The sequence below is a fragment of the Dasypus novemcinctus genome, chromosome 12 (assembly GCF_030445035.2).
Source record: "Dasypus novemcinctus isolate mDasNov1 chromosome 12, mDasNov1.1.hap2, whole genome shotgun sequence".
In the NCBI taxonomy this organism is placed as follows: domain Eukaryota; kingdom Metazoa; phylum Chordata; class Mammalia; order Cingulata; family Dasypodidae; genus Dasypus; species Dasypus novemcinctus.
Window position 1 is genome coordinate 83,171,423 of NC_080684.1, and position 21,423 is coordinate 83,192,845.

Sequence of the window (21,423 nt, forward strand, 5' to 3'; positions counted from 1 at the left end):
TATGTGTTTAAGAAGCACATCCAGGTACACCAACAGTTGCCACTTGTTTAATAATTTTAAAAAGCAATCTTTAAGCAATTTGTTGTACTTTTATTTCTTAAGATATGATTTTGCTTTGTGAAACCTGAAAGATAAATCTTATATTTAGGAACCATTTGGTAGAGAAGTTGGCAGAGTAAAATTTGATTTTTTCCCCCGCAGCTCTTGAAGAAATAACACGTGAGTCGTGTATATTTTTGAAAAGGGAATTTTTACTTGCTTGGGGGAATTTATACTTATAAGCCTCAGGCATTCTTGGTTGCTCCCATTCCTCATTCCCAAAGTTAAATTTTACCATGTTTTACCCATTTTTCTACCACAATATCTCTGAATCTTTCTCCTTCTCATCAGTGTAGCCAGTGACTTTGCTGCACCCCTAACAGGCCCTCTTTCTTAGAGTCCCTCTTCTTTCCACTCCATATTGCCACAAAATTCAGAATATTAATACCCAAATCTTATCATGACAGCATTTTATACAGAATTAAATTCAAACCCTTTAGGATGGCATTCCAGTTACTAGTGATCTAGTCCTAATTTAATTACCTATTCTATATTTTTGTCTCTCTCCCATTTACAACACGAAACAATTGAGCCTCTGGCAACATCTCTATATTTTCTGAACATGCTGTGCACTATTATGTCTTCATGCATCTTTGTCCATGCTGTTTCCTCAGCCCAGAAGTTCCTCTGGAGTTTCTATACCTGTGGACCCCTTTAACTCACCCTTTAAGGATTGGTTCAAAGGCTCTCTGAAATCTTCCCTGATTCCTATAGTAAGAATTAAACAAGAGCTTCACGATACTCCATAGCCTTTGGTGTATGTCTGCACTGAAGATTTTCTAGCTATTTGCATAGCCATGATTTGTTTATGAGACCTCCCCTTACACTTGGCTGGGAGCTCCAGGAAAGCAGTGGGCATGGCTCGCTCAACTTTTCTTTATGTCCCTCTTGCTTCCCCACCTGCGTTTTCAATTTCCATGGTCTAGCACCATCCCTGGCAAGCAACAAATTCTCTATAAACACTTGTTGGCTTAAAGAATGAGTGATTATATTGTATGGGATTTTACAAGCCCCTTTAGTTTTTGCTTTCTGGATTTAACGCTTAAAAAGGTAAATCATTTCCAATCCTAGTTTACTGACTTTTTAATTCCAGTTCTCGGTCATTTCCCCCCTTTGGCAAAAAATGGTACCACAGAGCTACTCTTCAAATTAGATGATGAAGTCTGAGAGTCTCAGGCCTTCGGCAAAGCACAAATAAGTTTCTTGAAGGCAGGGACTAAATTATCTACCAGTGAAAAGGCTCTCTTTGTCTCTGTTCTTTCTGCAGAGCACGCATTCTGATAAACCTTCTTTCCCCTAATTTTTAGCTCAAACTTTTCATTAGAGACGGACCACTTCTCCCCCCTGTCTCATCATCTTCTGAGACAGTAAATTATCCTGTTACTTCATTTATAATGGGAACATATTTATTTTCTGTGAAGATGTCTCCCCCGAGACTTCCATTTTCTTAGCTCCATAAAGTTAACTTCCTCAGTGGCAAATTAAGGACAGATTACAAGCAGCCTGGGAACCAGGCTCCATCGCCACAGGGGGCCGCCTACTCAGCCTCCTTCTGTTCAGCCACCCAAAGGATGCCGCTGCTAAGCCGGCCCAGCGCTGGGCCGCTCTCCCCCTGCCTCTCCTGATCTTGTAGAAGTCTCCTTCTCCGTCAGGACCCGGTTGGTTTCTGATCCCGAGTTTTCTAGACTCTCTTCTTCTCCTCCTCCCCCTACCCCAGCTGCCTACTGTCTCCCTCCCACACCAAGGCCAGCAGTGACTGAGCTCCAAGACTCCCCCTCCTTCCAGCACTGCCGCTTGGTTTCCATAGCAACAGAGAAGGTTGGTGGGAAGTAAAAGTGCTGAACTGCAACTAGTGTTGGGGCTGCGAGGAGGAGGTAACATGTGGGCCTCTCTGGAGGCTGCAGAATGAGGAGAAGGGGGAGCCCCAGGTGAAAGCTGGGGAGGAAGATGCCAGATGAAAAGCCCTCAGGGGAGGGGACAGTGGCGCTCAGGAGGAAGGTGTGTGGGCAAGAGGAAATTAACTTTGGTGGGAAACACAAGACAGGAGAAAGAAAGATAAGACAAAACTGTAAAAGTAATGGAGAATTCTGTATGTAATGGTAGACTGAGGGGTTATGTCAGGTACAAGCCGGGGAATAGGCGAGTTTACTTCAAAGGTGCATAATGGAAGGAAGTGAATGTAGCGGCAAAACCACAGGAGCTTTAGAGCTTAGTAATATATATAAAAATCATTACCAGGGTATATATATTATACATTATGTACGTATATATATTATACTGTATACCATGTATATATGTACACTGAGCATATAGTATACGTAACAGGAGGGATGATAATAGAACTTGGCTCGTAAATTGACTCCTCCACTTACTAGCCATGTGTTTCTTATCTTTTCTGAGTCCTAGTTTCTGTGTCTGCCTGTCTATTACAATAGATATCACTGTATACCTCAAAAAGTTGTTGTGAGGATCACATAAAATATATTAAATAGCATGTGAAGTAGCCACTCATAAGACGTAAGGTAGCTATTATTTTACCACTGAGGTTGAAGAATGGTATTTCAAACGGGGTGGAGGGCTGGAAATTTAACTTAAAATTCATTGAAAACTGTCTACTATTCCGTGTTTATTAAATTTCTCCATATCTCCTAAGTAGATGGTATCATAATACATACCTAAGTATATTGTACACGGTAATTAGTTCTAGCCCTTTTATCACAAAAATAGGACCCATCCTTTTCTTTCAAATAAACTCTCTACCCCTTTAGTCCCCATCTGGGCTTTCAAAAAAGTCTTCTCTGATATTTACTCATCTTCTCTCCTATATAACTACAATACTCTTGACTTCATAACCTCTCATCTTCTCCAAGATGAGAGTTCAAGAGGTTGCTGCAAAAATAATATTCCATGTCCAGAATCATGCCTTTCAATATTTTTTGAATGTATGTCTGTGTCATCACTTCTTTCAGTACTTCAAGGCAAGAAAAGTTAGAAAAGTTGTGGCTTAAAGAGAGATGTCTAAAAGTCTATTCACTCCAGCCTGTGTCTTTGCTATTTTAGAAGGATTTCAAATTACTGCAGTGGTTCTACTTCTTCAGGATTCCAGGTCCTGAAATTAGGACAATAATAACAACAAAGGTAACTAATACTTGATTTAGCTGTTGCAAGCATTTAAATGGCAGGGCTCATTTAAACCTCACTGCAGCCGGATGAGATTGATATTCAGTTATCACTCCTGTTTCCACAGGCATGTCTCCAAAGAGACATGAAGCAATTTACCCAAGGTATTATAGCTGTGTCAGGCAAGGTCAGGATTTGGATCCAGGCAGAGTCTATCCTCTTAATCATTACACTGTTCTACCTCTCTATAAAAGAAATATCTGGGCTCCTTTAAGAACTGTGGCTTTTTATAGACAATTGTGTTTTCCTCAGTATCAATTAGTGAATAAAGTAAGAATGTGTGGTTATGTCCCTGGCTTCTATTTCAGGATGTGTACTGAGTCCACTGGTCAATCCTTTTCCTTTTTAGGTCCCAGTAAAAAGCTGGAAAAAAGAAATAAAAATATCATGATCTCGTAACAATGAAGGTATTCAGAGAAAAGATATATGGGTATGAAAGATTTTGATGTTTCCAAAAATCAGAAGGAGCATGGAAAATATTGGTAATGCAGTGGGATGGAGGTAACTTATGCCTGGGGGTAGTTGCTTATTCTATAAATATGTTTTAAAATATTTTCAGGGGAGAATTAGAGCAGTAGAGTGGGTATTGGCATTCCAGAGAAGTCCTTTGCCTTCTGATATTTGGGATACCATGATTTCAAGGTCCCTTCTGCTCACTACAAAGGTGAAATCTGACAGTCAAAAGAATGTGCCTATATACACAGAGCTTCTATTGGCCTTTCTGAAAGCCACCAGCAGAAAGCCAGGTATTGGACAATAAGCCAGAGTATGATTGAGAAAGAGCAAGTTAAAAACAAAACATAGGACTGTACAATACAGTGAACCCTATTATAAATGATGGACTTAATAGGACAATTACAAAATGTTCTTTCATGAATTATAACGAATGTACCACAATTAGTGCAAATAATAGGGTTCTATATGGGGAAAAATACATCTAATGCGAATGATGGACTGTAGTTAATAGTACAATTACAGTACTCTTTCATCAGTTGTAACAAAGGTACAACACTAATGCAGTTAATAATGGAGGGGGTATATGGGAACACTGTATTTTCTACATGATTAATCTTAAAACTTCTCCAATTAAAAAAATTAAAAAACAACAACAACAAAGCAAAACAGAAACAACAACAACCAAAAAAACCCCAAAAAACAAAAAACAAACCCCAACTAATTCTTCTTGAGATAATCCCAAAGAGGGAGTTAAAAAGAAAAAAAACAAAGCAAACCGAAAAAGCTATAACAACGAACCTCTAACGGTATTCTTGACAGATTCAAAGCAATATTACATGTAAGGAAACAAAAGTTTGCCATGAAAAAAGGAATAAAGAAGAAGAAAGAGCACCTGGAAATGAAAAATATCATTGCCAAAATTTAAAAAAAATCAATACAAATATTGAAAGCCATCTCCTAGTCTATAAGACAAAACCAAACCAAAACCAAACCAAAACAAAACAAAGCGACAGTAAATGTGAGAGAAAGGATAAGAGACACTGAGGAATGATTGAGGAGGTCAAATACCTGTCCAAGAAGACTTCTCAAAGAAGAGAAAGGGAAATTGAAGGGACAGAAATGATCAGAAATATAATAGAAGAGTGTTTCCCAGGATGTACTTTATATTTAAAGCACCTACCAATTGTGCAGCAGGTTGAATGAAAACAAGACACCTACTGCGTCACATCTTATTGAAACATCAAAACTGGAAGGATAAAGAAAAGATCCTGAAAACTATCAGAAAGGGAGAAAAGGGCATCACAAAGGAACCACCACTGCACTTGTCATCAACCACTTCAAATGCTAGAAAATAAGGGAGTAATATATTAAAAGCTCTGGAAAAAAAATTGGATTCAGCTCGGAATTCCCTACTAAACCACAATATTAATCAACCATGAGGGCAGGATAAAGGCATTTTTAGATTCATAAGGGCTTAGAAATTCATGTCCAATTTATTTCTTAGCTATCTTATTTTTTAAAAAGTTATTTGAGGATGTGTTCCAGCAATGTGAGGAATAAAATCGAGAGAGGGGAAAATAGCCAAGACCCACTGTATTCGATTTAGGTACTATGAAGGGTATCCTGGAATGACAAATGTGTGGCAGTTCCAGAGAGGTCCAGCTGGGAGCAGGAAAACTGAGGGTTTTATGAAGGGGGAGAACCCCCATGGAAAAAAGCAGGTCAGAAAAACAGCATGATGAAGACCATGGAAACTTTATGGATAAAATAAAGGCAGAAAATTCAAGAAAAACAAAAGGTAATCAGAAATGACAGGAAAAATGAAACTGATTGCTAAAATTAAACAAAGGTGAGTTTCAGGATAACTCATGTTCTAGCTTAGGGAGCCCTATGAATGGTGTGTGGCCATCACTGTTGCTGTCCTGCCTAAACAGGGTAGGAGTAGGAGCCCAGTGATGGGGTTAGCAGTCCTGACGAAAATTCCCATACCCCCAAGAGGGGCTGGAGGCAGAGAAACACTGGATTTCAGGGTACTGCTGCAAAGTTGGACAGTGAGGACCTCGGCAGGGACGACCATAGAGCACAGGTTCCCGTTTCCCTGGCAACATTTGGGTCTCTGAGATTAGGGGATGGAAATGGTAGAAGCCAATTCTGATGTCAGCAGAATTTCATGCCAGCTTTGCAGGATGGGGCTTTGGAGTAAAAACTAAATTGTTTTAAAACATAGCACCTGAGTTTGTCAGCCAAGCTAAAGCCTGCAACTATGGGGGCATTTAGAAATGATAAGATAAATGAGCTAACTTCTCATCTCTCATATTAAATTGTCAGTAAATACTATGCAAAGTTTAAAAAGCCAGCCCTAGGATCTAAGCATAGTATGTGGAGATAACTACCTGAAAGTCAAAGTACAGAAATGTTTACGGTATTTGCTTCTGAAGAGCAGGACTAGGAGTGGAGAGAGGGCTGCAGGGAATTGTTTTCTTTTATTTGTATGTTTGTTTTGATATTTTAAAAATGTATGTTCCAGTTTGAAATTTTAAAAAAAGTATATTCCTTTCTGTCAATACTATTCTGTGAACTTCCTTGCTACATTATGGTTGTTTAAATTGTCCTGGGTATTGCTCCTGAGTCTTTATTATAAATCACCTTTTCAGAAGAAGGTGACGTTAGAAATCAAATAATTACCCAGTCATGAGTATCCACTCGTCTGTCTGACAAAGCTCTTCCTCGTTCACATTTCCGAGCACACACTAAGACACAATGGGAGACCCCATTTAGTGCTGTCGTTGTCTCGGTTGTAGGGTAAAGGGAAGCAGAGGAGCCTTCATTTTAGCATTTAGATGTTGGCTCTGAAGACTGCTATTGAAATGGTAAGCTCTGATTACAGCTTTTTAAAGTGCACTGTTTTCCCTGTGCTCGAGAAATGTCTTCTGAATTAGTATCAATAAAACGCTTTGTAACAGGCTCTCTGACACCAGAAGTCACCAGTGATGCCAGCATAATTACCATCCCTGGACTGTTGGCCTTGTCAGGCGGCCCAGATAATCACCTACAACCAAAAGGCCCGTGATTAGCCAGTCAGCTGACACTGAGCCTCACCGGGAGTTCTGTAGGGGTGAAGAGAGAGCAGAAAACCCTGCGTGTCTCTTCCTCAAGGCACCTCAACCTAAAAAAGGTGGAGGGTATGGAGGGGGAGGGAATGCAGAGATTCATATTAAAGGACAGAAATGAGTTCACACGACCACTCCCAGTTACAGAGCGGGCTCTGGAGATGTAGGCTGCTGTGGAATGAAACAAGCCCTCCCCCTCAGGTGAGGTCGACCTCTCTGGTTTTATGTATTGCCTCTTCTCTTTTTGGAACCCTGCACACCAACTAGACCAAACTCCTGGATATCCCCCATATGCCACATATGCCAGGCTTTTTTTTTTTTTTGCATGTGCATGCTTTCCACTTGCCTGAAAGGCTATCTGTGTCCCTCAGCCCTTGTCAGCCTCCACATTTTTCCAATCCATCAAAAATTAGCTTAAGTCTGATCTACTCTATGGAGTCTTGCCTGTATCGCTCATGTTGAATGTCTCTACTCTACTCTGAATTATTAGAGTGTCAATCAGTTATAGTGCGGACTGTTTCTTTTTGCATTTGTTTCTCCTGTAGGCTGTAAGCTTCATGAGAGGAGGGACTGGATATATTATTTATTCTAAAAGAATTAAAGTAGTTATACATAAAATACTGTGCCTGGCATATAATAATCACTATGTAAGTGCTTATTATTGCTGTTGTTGTTGTTGTTATTATTATCCATCTTTGTATTTAGGAGCTCTAGCATAATGCCTGGCACAAAAAACTGGCATCTAAGCAAATGTTTCCTTATCTGAATCCTTGGAATATTTAAAACAAGCTGAGTTTCAGACAGAAGGAGGTTGACAGGTGTTTTCAGCAGTGATCATGGTTCCAAGGTGGAAGTAACTATTGGTAACTGAGAGCTGTGAATATTTTTGAAGAAGGGGAGGATCTAACAGATGACTAAATTTAGTTCTGGAGGACATTCCGGATAATACGAAACAGTTGAAAACAGATTTGCTCTTGGCGTTGGGACAGTATACTAGGCCCTCAGAAAGATGGGCTTGTTTGGATAAACGCCTAATGTAATTTAAATAACTTCATTTTCTTCACCATTATCTGGAAATAGAAGGTCAATCAGTCTCAGACACATGTTTCCATGCTCTTCTCCTTTGCTATCTATATGTGTGATGTGCACGTGTGTCCTGCCATCTGGGTGAACTTCTCTGGGCACAGTGTTGTATTGTTGAACTGTCTTTCCATATGGTGTATGTGTAGTGTCTGAACCATAATTTCACAAAATAGGTGATGCTTTCATTCACAGAGGCATTGCATGATCCCTAGGATGGTTGCCAGATGAGTCTCCCTTTTGTTCTGCAAACACTACATGCAGTTTACAACTTATTACCTTTGTTCATGATTCCATCCCACCGTATATTATTCACCCCATCCCTCACTGTTTTCATAAATCTTATCTCCCCTTTAAGGCTCAATCAAGCCCACTTCTTCCAGAGAATCTTCCCTCATCACTCCAGCTCACAGACATTTCTATCTTTTCAGGACCCACAGAAATTCATAGCTCATAGCACTTGTTTTTCCCATTGTTACATTCCACACTGGGAAAACACTTAACACTGTTGTCCTTTATTGCTATTTGAACGTACTAGTCTTAGCTCCCTGAGCAGACTGTAGGATCTTTAAGTAGAGTTGTATTATGCCTCTCTGCAGTACTCACCACAGTTAGCATATTTAAATGAATATAGCAGGCACTCAATAGGTGTTTTCTTAGGACTGAATGGAGGATAAATCTCCCAGGAAACCATTAAAAAGATTTTCCTGGATACCCCGTAAGTTTTTTAGATTGTGAACTCATGCTAAAACATAAAAGATGCAGATTTAAAACATGTAGATTTATATTTTAAAATGCTGCTGGATATTTGTTAAAGTATTTTATAGTCTGGATGCACGTTTAAGCTAATTATCCTCAAAGACAAAGCTACTACACTTGAGTTTCCAAAATATTCTCACAAAAATTATCACAATTTGATCAAGCATCATTTCATTGCTGAAAACAGGTGGGTGTCCTTGAGTACGTTTTATGGGAAAGAAAGTATTGCAATCTAGTTTCATGGAAGTCCCTCAGTACTCTGCCAATGGCATGCACTACTGCATGGCCACAAAGCCTGAACAACTCCGTTCTTTGTGGGCATGCAGTAAAATAATCAAGGTCTGCGGTAGGAGTGAATTAAGGTGGTACAATTTTCCAACATTGTTTACAGTTATTTGACATAAAGTCACTGAAATAGGAGGGCTATGGGTTTTTGAGTGTTCCTAGTATAATTCATGTAAGCTTTTTCCCTGTATCCAGTATATTAAAAGGGCAAGAGCAATGCAGCTTTGCAGCAATTTCTACATAAGATTATACTTTCAGTAATTCCAAAGTGGCTTGCCAGCTAAATGGAGCAGGCACTTTTGCCCCCATAAAGATCTACTGCCTGCTGAAAGCACATAGCTAGCCTTCATTTAATTCTCACCGCAATCTGCAAATGAGGTGGTACTATCTCCAATTTGCACATGGGAAACTGATATTCACAGAGGTTAAATGACAAGCCCACAATCTCACAACAAGTTGATGAAGGAGGCAGACTATGAAAGCAGTTCTGCACCTTAGAATGAAATATCTTTTGCAACTCTTATTAAGCATGCTTTCTTTTCCATGCTGAATTTAATGATTACAAGTCTGTAATGAGCCCTCAACATGTCCCTATAATCCTAGTCTATTTTCTTAGTAAGTTCTCTTTTCTACTTTCTGAGATATCTCTTTAATATCTCCTCTCATCTTCAAATCTTCCACACCCTGGATTCACAGTTCAATAGAAAATAGAAGCCAGGTAAAATACATCTTCCTAATCTCACCAATCTCAGTACAAATATTATGATACCCATCTACCCTGTCTCCCCTTCTGTTTCAACAGGAATGTCCCCACCAAAAACCAATCTCTCTACTTGTCTCTAGATCCCAACTTAAATTTGAGGGGTCGGTAGAATATAGGAGGTAGGAAACTTTTGCCTTTGTTGAGAACCAGTGAGGTCACCTAAGTAGAGTGTGAGGAGAAGAGGGTCAAATGGGCTTAGGGGACAGACAGATGAAGGGGGGTCTACAAAGTAGACAGAAGAAAAGGGTGGCCAGTGGGCTAGAAGATGCCAAGGTTCTGGATGCTAAGAAGGAAAGCAGTAGTCAATAGAATCAAAGACAACATAAAGATCAAGTAATTAAGGTCTGGAAAGAGTACATTGAATTTGGCAATTAGAAGCCCATTGGTCATCCATTTATAAATAGTTTTAGAATGATGACAAAGGCTGGTTGTATTGAGGCCTGACTCTGTGGAGCTGAAGGGCAAGCCAGCATGTATAGACAATTTTTTGAGAGCTGTGGCTCTGAAGTGAAGAGAAGCAAGAGGGTAGTATATAGAGCCAAGTTAGGATCAAGAGAAAGTTTTCGGGAAAAAAATGAGTTTATAGCCAAGCTTGCTCAGAGGACATTGCAGAGAAGGCTTATCTAATGTCATGCCATTTGTGCTAGAACTAAAATCAGAATTTATTTCTTCTGTCTCCCAGATTACTTGATATAATACATGTGTAAGAATTGTAAAAACTAGCAAATATAATATGAATGTAAGAGAGTATGAAAGAATACATCATAATTACCAGAGAGTAAGCTGCTTGCAGTTTTCAATGATATAATATTCCCTCCCCCTCTCTTCCCCCCAAAGTGTCTTATAATTATTCAGCCAGCAGTCCTTAACCTCTTGAATTATTATGAATGATAATTTGCTTGCTTCCTTTTTATAAGAGTGAAGGATTTCAGGAGTCAATGTTTGCCAGCTTATACATTCCTATTCCCTTGTTCTGAGCTAGCAGACAACTAACTGCCTGGGCTACACAGGTATATGATGAATGTTAAATGCTCACCTCCCTCTTTACAAGGTTACTGCTTTCTGATAAAAGAATGTATATTTCTCTTCTAATAAATTTGAGATACTTTTAGTTTCTTATTCCAAGAGCTCCTTCAAAAGTCTGGAAGGACAAACCTAATTCTTCTTGCCAGCCACCTAAACCGACATTGGCTTATAAACCCAAGATGCACCACAGGGCTTTGGATATGAATCCTAATCATCTTTGCTCAGTCTGAGAGACAGTAAAAGTTTAACCATCTGAAATTTAATTCTGTGGACTCAGGGGGCAGAAATCAATGACCTGATATTCAGAAGCCTATATTAATGATTCATTCTATTTCTCTCTCTCCTAATATGCCTCTGTAGTTTATAAGTAGAGTCATAGGCTCTTGTTTCTCAGTACTATTTTAGCTCAAGTGCTCTTAAAATAATGGATAGTTCCCATTTTCTATGATGTGCATGGTACATCATCTGAGGTAGATGTAATGCAAAGACCTGTAAGGTATTGTCTCTATGTCTCTCCAGCTTGGGTTTTCTTGTGGATCAAAACTTTTAATCACTCATAATAACAACTCATTATCCCTTAGGAAGGATTATACTGAAGGGTGCATTATGGCCCTCCATGACCACTACTACTGTTGAATGCAGGTTCATTTGTGGGAGAGTTAAAAATAATGTATGTAAAAAGAATCTAACAAACAAAGTTCTTGATTAACTGTAGTTATATTATTACATTTAGTTTAATTCAATTAAGCAATTATTTATTGGGTGACTCTTATGGACTGTGCTTGGCAATGTGAAGTATAATAAACAAAGGCTACCCAAGTACACTCACATTTATCGAGGACCTACTATGTGCCGGTTACTGGAAACATAACACTGAACAAGATAAGGAGAGAGACAGGTGAGGAAGCAGATTATTCAGCCCTGTACGAAAAGCCTGCTCCATTGAGCTGTGTACCGATGCCTTGGGAGTTAGCCAAAAGATCCTGGAGTTTGTTGATGTTGCGCCAGAGGGGACCTCTAAGGCAGGTTTTTAAAGTAAGATCTACCCAGGCCAAGAATGAGTTTAGGAAGAGAGTATTCTGGGCAGAGAAAGCAGTGTGTGAAAAAGGCATGGATTCATGAGCAAGTATGGCACAGGTGTGACTGTAAGTAATGCAACATGGGCAGGGCTTGGGAGGGCCCAGAGATAAAGCTGGGGAGGAAGTCAGGGTCCAGATGAGTAGGAGAAGGCTCCACGGAGCAGGAGGAGGGACCAGACCTGGGAGGAATGGGTCTTCCTTGAATAGGCAGTCAAGAGGAGATAGGATATTTTAGGTAGGAGGGAAGACAGGAACAGAAGTGAAGATGTATATTTGGCAGTAAAAGTTCTGGCCTTCTTAAAGCAGAGATCCTTTTGAGAAGTAGTGGGGGACTAAGTGTAAGAAGCAAGATAAAGAAGTCCCTCAAAGGACAAGTAGTACACCAAACTGGGGGTGCTTCGTGGGCAGGTCCAGTGTCCTGTTCAATGCCTGAATTTGCTGGAATAAACGCAGGAGGGAATGAAATAGGGTGGTTTTAGTTAATTAAGCAACGATTCTTAGGTTTAGTTTTGAATTCTAGGCTCTTCTGGGCAATTTGCTTAACCTTGCTGAGCTTCATTCATTTGTGAATATGGAATATTAGCACTTCCTGATAGGGGTATAGTGAGAATTATTGGGATAATTCATATGAAAATGTATAGGACTTAAAAGTTCAGTTCAACAAATATTTATTGAGAAGCTGCTACTATAAGCTATAGTATATAGCTTATGCTATATACTAGATACTAAATACTATGCTAGGCTTTGGGGATGGGAAGATAAATAAGACCAAATCTCTGCCTTCAAGGAACTTACTTTCTAGGGTGTAACTCAGGCATCTGTTCAGACAACATAATGATAATGCAATATAAAAAGGACTAGCAAAGGGCTAAGAACAGGGAGCCCTTTGGGTAGAGAAAGGGCAGTCATGCCAGCCAGATGACAGGATAGTATTAGGGAAGACTTCCTGGAGGAAGTGATGCTTAAGTTTATTGTTCATGATACACTGTTAGGAGAAGGAAGATTTCCTGGAGGATGTGATGCTTAAGTTCATTGTTCATGATACACAGTTAGGAGAAGGAAGAAAAAAGATTCCAAACAGGGAGAACAGCAGGTTCCCACTGCAGCTGTGTTTTTTCTAGTTCCAGTGTCTGTGTAATTCCCTTGCTGAAAATACACTCCACCCTGCTTGTTTAATGCGAAAACACCCTCCTTAAGCCCTTTCAGCGCCCTCATGGCTGGATCTTGCTCTGAATTATACTCTACTATTGGCTGAGGTTCTATTTAAATCAAATAAGCCATCTGGAGCCTTGATGTAGCTACCTTCTGAGTCACTCCCTTCCTTCTTCATTTTTCATTTTCCTTCATTCTAGTTTGTATTTTTCCTTCCTCTCTCTCTCAGACGTTTACTGTTTACATGTGTAAGCCATGTGCTATACTTTAAAATAAAGAGGATCGAAGCATGTTTCCAATTCTTGAGTTCAAAATTGAATGCATGGGGCAGCTAACCACAGCTCATGGACCAAAATGACTTTTTTTTGTAAACGAAGTTTTATTGGAACAAACAAATCAATTCATCTACAGATCCTCAATCACTGCTTTTTTGCTATCACGGAAAGTTAGCAAAAAAGGTGAGTGGTTGCAGCAGAGACCATAAGGCCTGCAAGTCCTCAAATATTTACTATCTGGTCCTTTACAGCAAAAGTTTGCCAACCCCTGCTCTGTACGTTTGTTTAGTAGAGGTGGTAGAAGTAGACAGACAAGTAAATAGGTAACACAACACAGTAAGATAAATGATAAGAAAGGGAATTACAGAGGAAGTGTCCCTAAACCACCCTTGGAGGGATCAAGAACCACCCCCACTGAGAGACATGAGGAGGATGAAGGGAATAGGAGTGACTGGAAATGGCCGTGTAATGCCACAGAACCCAAGGGAGGAGTAAATATCCATAAGGAGCAGATAGTTGAAATCAGGTGTTGTGAGGAGGGCAAAGAGAAATGGAGGGAAAAAAAGGCAGAGGACAGGGATTTGGCAGGTAGTAGGTCACTGTTGGTTTAAAACAACAGTTTTAGCAGAAGAGTTGGGAGGTAGGCAGGGTTATGGCGGTGACAGGATGTGAGAAAATGGAGGCCACTGACATTGAGAACTTGTTTGAGAGATTTATCTTTTCAAGAAGAAAAAGATGATTGTGACTGAATTTCCCAATATTCATCTCTAATTCATCAGTTTTGGTAAGTTTCTGATTCATGAGGTAAATTCTGCATCCCAAATATCTGGTTGTTTGAAGCAAATTATGCAAATATGCTGCATGACTAAATTAAAGGCCAATTCATAAGAGCATTTGTTAGTAATGGGAGCTCGGTTACTGCATTATTAGAAAACAGGACAGCATATTTTAATGTTTAAAATTTAATCAGAGTAACTTCCAGGTGGAAGAAAAGGCCCTTTTACCCGTAGTGCTACCAGACTAGAAGTGTAGCTAAAGTTTTCTCTGAAAGCCATTCTTCCGAGATGGTCATCCCTGCACATGCCCTCATTTCCGACAAGGAGCCTTGCTGCTGCACAAGCAATCAGGATCCTTCCAAGGCTAATGGGATATACAAGAACAATCAAGAGCTCTGCCAGCACCAACACTGTACTCTGCATCTTTAAAGAGCTCAAAATATTAAATAACAAGCCCAAAGAATATTTCTTCTAGAGACCTCATTAGATTGATTTTCCAGATGAGTAAACTGAATCATGAAGAAGCAGGACAGTGGAAATAAGAAGTCTCACTTTAGTTCTCTCTCATACTGCTAGGATGATGGTCTTGTCTATTATATGTGTAATTAAGCTGCTATGCAGAAAAACAATGACTCCCTTCTGGCTTTGACCTTTAGATATCAACAGATTTTAAATGTGAGTATTTAGGAATATTGTATTTTTGTGAAAGTGTTTGTAAACTATTGGTCTAAGTGAGTTTTAAAAACTAAAGCTGCACATTCACCATAAGGCCAGCCACTCTGCTCGGAGCCTAGCCAGTTCCAGGAACAGGAAGGCACAGAGAGTATGGTAGGTAATTTTCCTTACATCTTTACATCTCAGTAACTTCATAAAATTTTCTTAAAAAATATTTGAACAAGAGATCATCATGGGCGTTATTAGTCTTCTTTACCCTTTAGGGACAATTTATTTTCCTACTTCACAAGTTTAACTTTTTACTTAGATCATATGCTACAAAGACACTTAAAAAGTCATTTTATCACATTTTATCAGGCCAACTGCAAATGGTACTCTTATTACAGAAAAGTTATATACAAGTGAAAAAGAGAAGTAGGCCATTAGCATGTAAAATACATCATAGAAATGGAAAACATTTTCAAATAAATACTTGTAAGATCATTCTTTTAACAAAATGCATGACTTCCAAGAATTCTGTGGCTCCATTTCAGTGTCTAATAGGGCTACTCAATTCGAACTTCAGCAAGTCCTTTATGAATGCTTTCCACCCAAGTGTACGAAATTGCCAACTCACACAGGGCTCCCAGCATTGCTTTTATTTCTTACCCTGTAAAGGTAATTGAATCTTGAACATTTCAATAATGGTCAAAATATTCCTAATCAAGCTACCTGGCACTGGCTAGAAACCCAGGAGATGCTAAAAAAAATGAGTTGTTATAACTTCATTCCTCTCCCTTTTTGATTAGAGTTTACAATATAACTTTGCACTAGTTATTATAATGAAGTCCTTCCCCAAGTAATATAAATTTCTTACTATAATCTTTGGACTATAAATCTACTATAACACTGCCAGTATTTCGAAATTATCAGCATCTTTATCTTCCTTTGTTCCATGTCACGATAGATTTTACCTTTTTCATTGCCTACCGTAATTTGTTGCTGGAAAAACAATTGCTTGTAAGTGCATATATTGAAGGATGATGATTTATATGGAAGGACAAAGGGCAAGATTCTCTGTATATGTGTGTGTGCACGTGCATATACATGTGCATATGAACACATAAAGGAGTGTTTGTACATGTGCATGCAAATAATATGATAGTGCTGAGGGAAATATTTTAACCTCTTTGAAGACAAGGATTGTGTCTCATTCATTGTTACATCCCTAGTACTTAATACTGTTCCTCACACATAGGATATATTTATTGTACAAATGAGAGAAGCATAGTAATGCTCCACGTGCTCCACGTACAAAACTTCCAGGATGTACATTCAGAACAGCCCATAATGCTTTCACTTTTTACAGGAACTGTGAGAAAAGCAAGGAGATTGATTACACAGTACTTGCATTTGAGGAGTTTCCACTCTAAGTTGGGAGATAAGAGATAGCCAAGGAAAAACTTAACTCATAATTCTAGGGAGTAAGTAATGACATGACAAATGTAATTTTTCATACCAAACATAACAACTGCATAAGTTCAGAGAAAAGACACTGCTAAATATTTGAGTCATCAAGAAGGGCAAGACTTGAGTTTGGCCTTTGAGGAAACAAAAACAGAGTCAGGAAGGAAATAGCTATCCAGGAGGAGTGGAGAGAAAGGATGAATTGAGGGCAGTTATTGAGACAAGAATAGACACAATGTGAGACTTAAAATATAGGAACCAGTCATCAGACTTGGAAAAAGAAAGATGATGGTAGAAACAAATACAGTAAGGAAATCGGTAAGCAAGTTTACTTTGGATAGTAATCACCTCATACCTTAATTCCTTGGTGGAAAAAATAAAAGTACTGCTGGAACTTACATACTATGTTGGAAACTTGGGAGCATAAGTGGGAAGTCAGAGGACCATAGCAGCATTCCGAGAGGCCAGGGAGCCGCAGGTAGATATGCCTAGCCAGGAGGGAGGTGATGATGCATGACTTCAGATGGAATGAACAGATAGGGTGGAAGCCGGAAATGTCAAAGGTTTCTATTTTGTATGAGCTCTTGATTGAAACCCACTGAATTGAACAGAAGTAACTTTCCTAAAGTTATGTGACCTGATATACTTTTGTAGCTATTTTTGATTGTACTAATTTCTATTTCTTTTACATATTTACAGAAACAGAAGAATCTGTGTGTATAGCTATTCTGCAGATCAGAGCCAAACACATAAAACAAGTTAGGATTCTGATTTTTAAGATATTGAAAAAAATTTCATAGATCTATAAAGTCAAGGAGAAGCAACGATTCAAAGATATTTTGAAATAAAAAGGGTCCTCTTTTTCTAACCATATCTAGAAGCTGATGCAAGTAATATTTGTTAAGGTTAATCACAGCTATGTGGATAAATCCTCCATATAATGTGTGTTTGTGTGAGAATATGTAGAACAGATTTAGTAAATAAAATTTTTTTAAAGCTTTCAATAAATACTTTACTTTGACACCTACTTATAGGGACCCTCCAAAACCCACATTCATTAATAGAATATTGATTAAATGAAAAAAAACCCAACAACTCGAGAATGTTTCTTAAGTAAAATATATCTATAAATGGATGTAATGTGGTGTTTCAACCAACATTAATTATATCCTCTTGATGTCTACTGTCTTGTTCTAAAAAGCTAATAAGACCTGCACTACATCATAGTTAATAGGAATGTGGTGGTTGTTGCTTAGGCAACAGGATGAATAAATGCAGGTCAGAATGTGCTTCAAGGAAAACAAAAGCTAGACTATGATACCAAATGGAGATTAAGCAGGTCTAACAAGTTTTCGACCACATTAATGAAATCTGTTTCTTAAAGTGGGCCAATCATATTAGTGTACTTTAACTAAGTTCATAATTAAATAGATTAAATTATGGGAGATCAATAAATAATTTTTATAAAGGTAGAAATTGATCTTTTATGATATTAGTAACAAATAAATGGTGTATAGCAGCATATAAAACACTAATTAGTAACACCATTTTAGGATTTGCTTCATTTTCTTAATTAATGAACTCTTCTAAATGATAATTCAAAGACTTTTAAAAAAATTAATTGTCCTATGAAGACAATACTTGATTAAACCATTTAAATTTTTAAAATTTTCCTTAAAATTATATACAACAATTAGAATTGAACAACTAAAGAGAAAAATCCATGGAGAAGATTAAGACCTTGGTTTTGTCACATATATTCAAAAATTTTGGCCCCCAGATGTGTTCTGAAGTGTTTATACATAATTCATTCATGAATGTTTTTCAAAATCTTTCTCCAAATGCTTATTTAAAACTGTTTGATTAACCTTTCAGTTCAAGACTTTCAAAAAGGGTTTGTATTTGCTTATACATGTTTAAGATACAGAGGAAAATTATGCCAAATAAAATCTGTGATTACTGAAATTATGCAGGGATTCCAAAGACCTAACTTTCCATGGAACCAGAATAAATTTGGATGAGGGTTTAGGGGGGTAGGAAAGAGAAAACCCTATTTCAGGTAAAGATAGTGAGAAAGAATAAGAACTTATTAAAATATGCAAAACATATCAATGCTAATAAAATGACTTCCAATCATGTTTGATAGTTTCTCTAATTCTTAATTTTATCTGTTGTGAACTAAGTCCATCCTAAATCTGTTTAGTGTTTTAAGACTCCCATAGCAGCTGAAGAACTTTCACTCTTCCTGTTCAATACCTGCAGTATCTTGCCTATCTAACCAGTAACAGTACTCAATAAACACAAAATTTAACAGTCAGACTCACAAAGGGCTCCATGTACACAATTTTTTAGAGCATATATGTCTTACTACATTTAGGTAGTTTTTTTTGAAACTCCCCGTCACTCATTTTTTGGAGAAGAAGCAGAAGTTTAACAATTTAATAATCACATCTATATGAGTCAAGTCAAGCTTGGAGAAAATAATCTTGGGTGAAAATAACAAGACCTGATAGCTCTCAGTATCTTGTTATCAATTCTGGCATTAATAAGCTGCAGGTGTTCAACTTAGCATTTTATTTAGAAACTGCTATAAATTTTTTTCTACAAGCCATTTGTGTGCCACATGCCTGTGTAATGTAGGTTTCTCTAAATCAAGGGATTGGGTGATATGTGTGATGGGACCTTAAAAGCAAGCAAAGGGAATAAGGGCTGTGACGTGACGTAGCTTAACAAGGGAAACTGATGAGCACTGGGGGAGGTATGTAAATGATTAGAAAGCTGTATTGTCGGTCTGCACATCTCCCTATCCTCCTTCCTCACCTACATTCATCACAGTGGGAAGTTTGCACACACCATGTTTAGACTGCAGACAGACCAGTATTAAGAAGTACATGACTGTCATTAGTCCATCAACCTCTTTTTCTAAATATTGACAGCTAATTGATGTGTTTGTTTTCTACCTAAAGTAATAACCAATACCTTATTGCGTTTCAATCAGCGTGTGTAAGTAAAGGAATGCTCTCCATAGCTGACCATCTGAAGCAGTGTGCTAATGAACTGAAGGTTGTCCCCGCAATTTAAACTGCTTACTGAAAAATTATCAGGAAAAAAATGATCTTCACACCATAAACATAACAGATTATCTAATTAGTCACTAAATTCTGGTGCTCAAATGAAATATATTTTAGGAATTTAGAATTAGCTGAAGAGTGATTTAAATCCAAGTGGGTATGCTAAAATAACAAATTTATAAAAATCACACAAAGAATGACAGGGAGAAGATAAATGTTAATCTTCTTTCCCTGCCTATAAATAGTACTCTCACCAGTCATTCATATAATAACATAGGTAATATGGATGCATACAGAGCTCATTTTCAGCAAGTGTCTATATGTACAGAGTAAGTTCAGTCCTAAGGGCATCCGATTTTCTGAAGCAGTTACACACATAAAACTGACCAGTTTTGGTGCAAATCAGGCTGCCTCTGAGCCACGTAAGACACATAAGAAGCAAAGACAGACAAAAGGCAGCTCCGTGGACACAGAGAGAGTCTTACCATAAACTGCACATTGTCAAATCCATTAGCCATCAGGTGGTTCTCGTACTGAGGTAGCCCAATGCTGTCCAACCATTGTCCCACTGTTTGGACAGGGCATCTGGGTCCTGTAAGAGGATGAAGAGGGAAGCGTTTAAGCAGGGAGTAGCCGTCCACGGGGTAATAGCGGTAGTCCTGGGCTGAGAGGTGGCATTGCCACATCATGCTCCTGGGAAAGTTGCTATCAAAGGAGCCCGCCAGCTTGACAGATTAATGTTCTCAGTGAGAGCGCAAAGTCAGAAGTAAAACATAGTTTGCCTGGCAGGCTGTAGAGTATGACTTGATCCTAGCTCCACATTTCTTACATATTAATCTTTACTACCGACCAGTACGTCATACAGCCCCCAAAACCAGGCAGCAGAAGAAGGCATATCAAGCTGTCAGCTTAGGCTGGGCTGCGTTCTATGTGATTGTTGGAGTACTCCACAATGAGCAATGCACGGCCAGCAGCCGGAATTCTTTTTATCAAGTACTCCTACACTCATCAGTATGCAGCTCCATGCTCCTTGCTCCCCCTCGCTCGCTCCCCTTCATTACCCAGCCCAGGCTACACCTCGCATTTTCAATAATAGCCATCAGATAAGGCAGATTTTTTTTGTCTGCAAGCTGTAAGCCGCTGCTGCTGCTTCCTCCTACACACCCATCCAAGCGTCAATCTTGAATGATGAGAGCAGTCAAAACAAATGCAGAAAATAGCAAGATTCAAAAGCAAACCAAAGTGCTTAAATCTGAATTGAATCTTCATACGGGTTATACGTTACAGAGCTATTTGTTGTGGAATTTTACGTTTCAAAAGATACCAGGAAATGTAAAGCTCTAACTATAGCTTATAGCATGGTTCACGACAGGTTTCCTTTTTCCTTTTTCTTTCTCTCCTTTCTTCTTCTTTTAAAATGCAGCACAGATAAATGTTTCTGACCTAGAGCTTTACAGCATCTGGAGAATAAGTATTCTTTTTCTTTGTCATGCTGTATCAAAATGAACCTCCCTGCGATATTTTTTTCCTCCTTGAATTAATGCAAACTACAGAAACTGCATTGCAATCTTGAAGTCAAGATAATTAATTTCTTGTTACTAGGTTTTTTTCCAAATGAAAATATTATTAGGCACAAAAAACCCCTTTCCCCCTGATATTTATAGCCCAATCTACCAGGGTTACCGTTCTAAAATAGCTGTAAAGGTAATATTAACTGGGTAGAATTTTTTTTTTTTAATAAAGAAAGAGAGCCCTAACCAAAAATAATTCAAGAATAACAGATGTAAATGTGTGAGTTTTACTGAATGGTAGACAGACTGAGTAATTTATTTAATAATTAGAGAAACCAGAGATTAATAATAGAAGTCATAGGACCAGATTGCCAGAAAGAAAATACTCAAGATTGCTAGAGACCTTGCAGAAAGGTTAGTCTATCCTCTCTCCTAAAGCAGGAATTCCGTGTCACAGTGTTCCTGGAAAATCACCCAATGTCTGCTTGAATCCTGCCTATAACAGAGCTCTTAGTACTTATCAAGATGCTTCCATTTATTAGAAAGATTTTTTACTTTCTACCTTATTCATACTCAGCAGTTCCAGCGCTGCCTTTAGAGTCACTTGAATACAGTGCCTCTTTCACATAAAGTGCTTTAAAAATTTAAAGATGACCATCTCATCCCTCCAGAAGAGCATG

General features: G+C 38.4%; 1 protein-coding gene across 9 annotated transcripts in view; it reads right to left on the reverse strand.

Moving 5' to 3' along the window:
• The window catches only part of ANKS1B (ankyrin repeat and sterile alpha motif domain containing 1B), a 1,292,741-nt gene that overhangs the window by 401,621 nt on the left and 869,697 nt on the right, over positions 1-21,423 (reverse strand). For all 9 annotated transcript variants that reach the window (XM_058308590.2, XM_058308586.2, XM_058308588.2 and 6 more), the window contains exon 15: positions 19,718-19,824. In XM_058308590.2, coding sequence (XP_058164573.1) covers positions 19,718-19,824 — 107 coding nt within the window. The remainder of the gene's footprint in view (positions 1-19,717; positions 19,825-21,423) is intronic.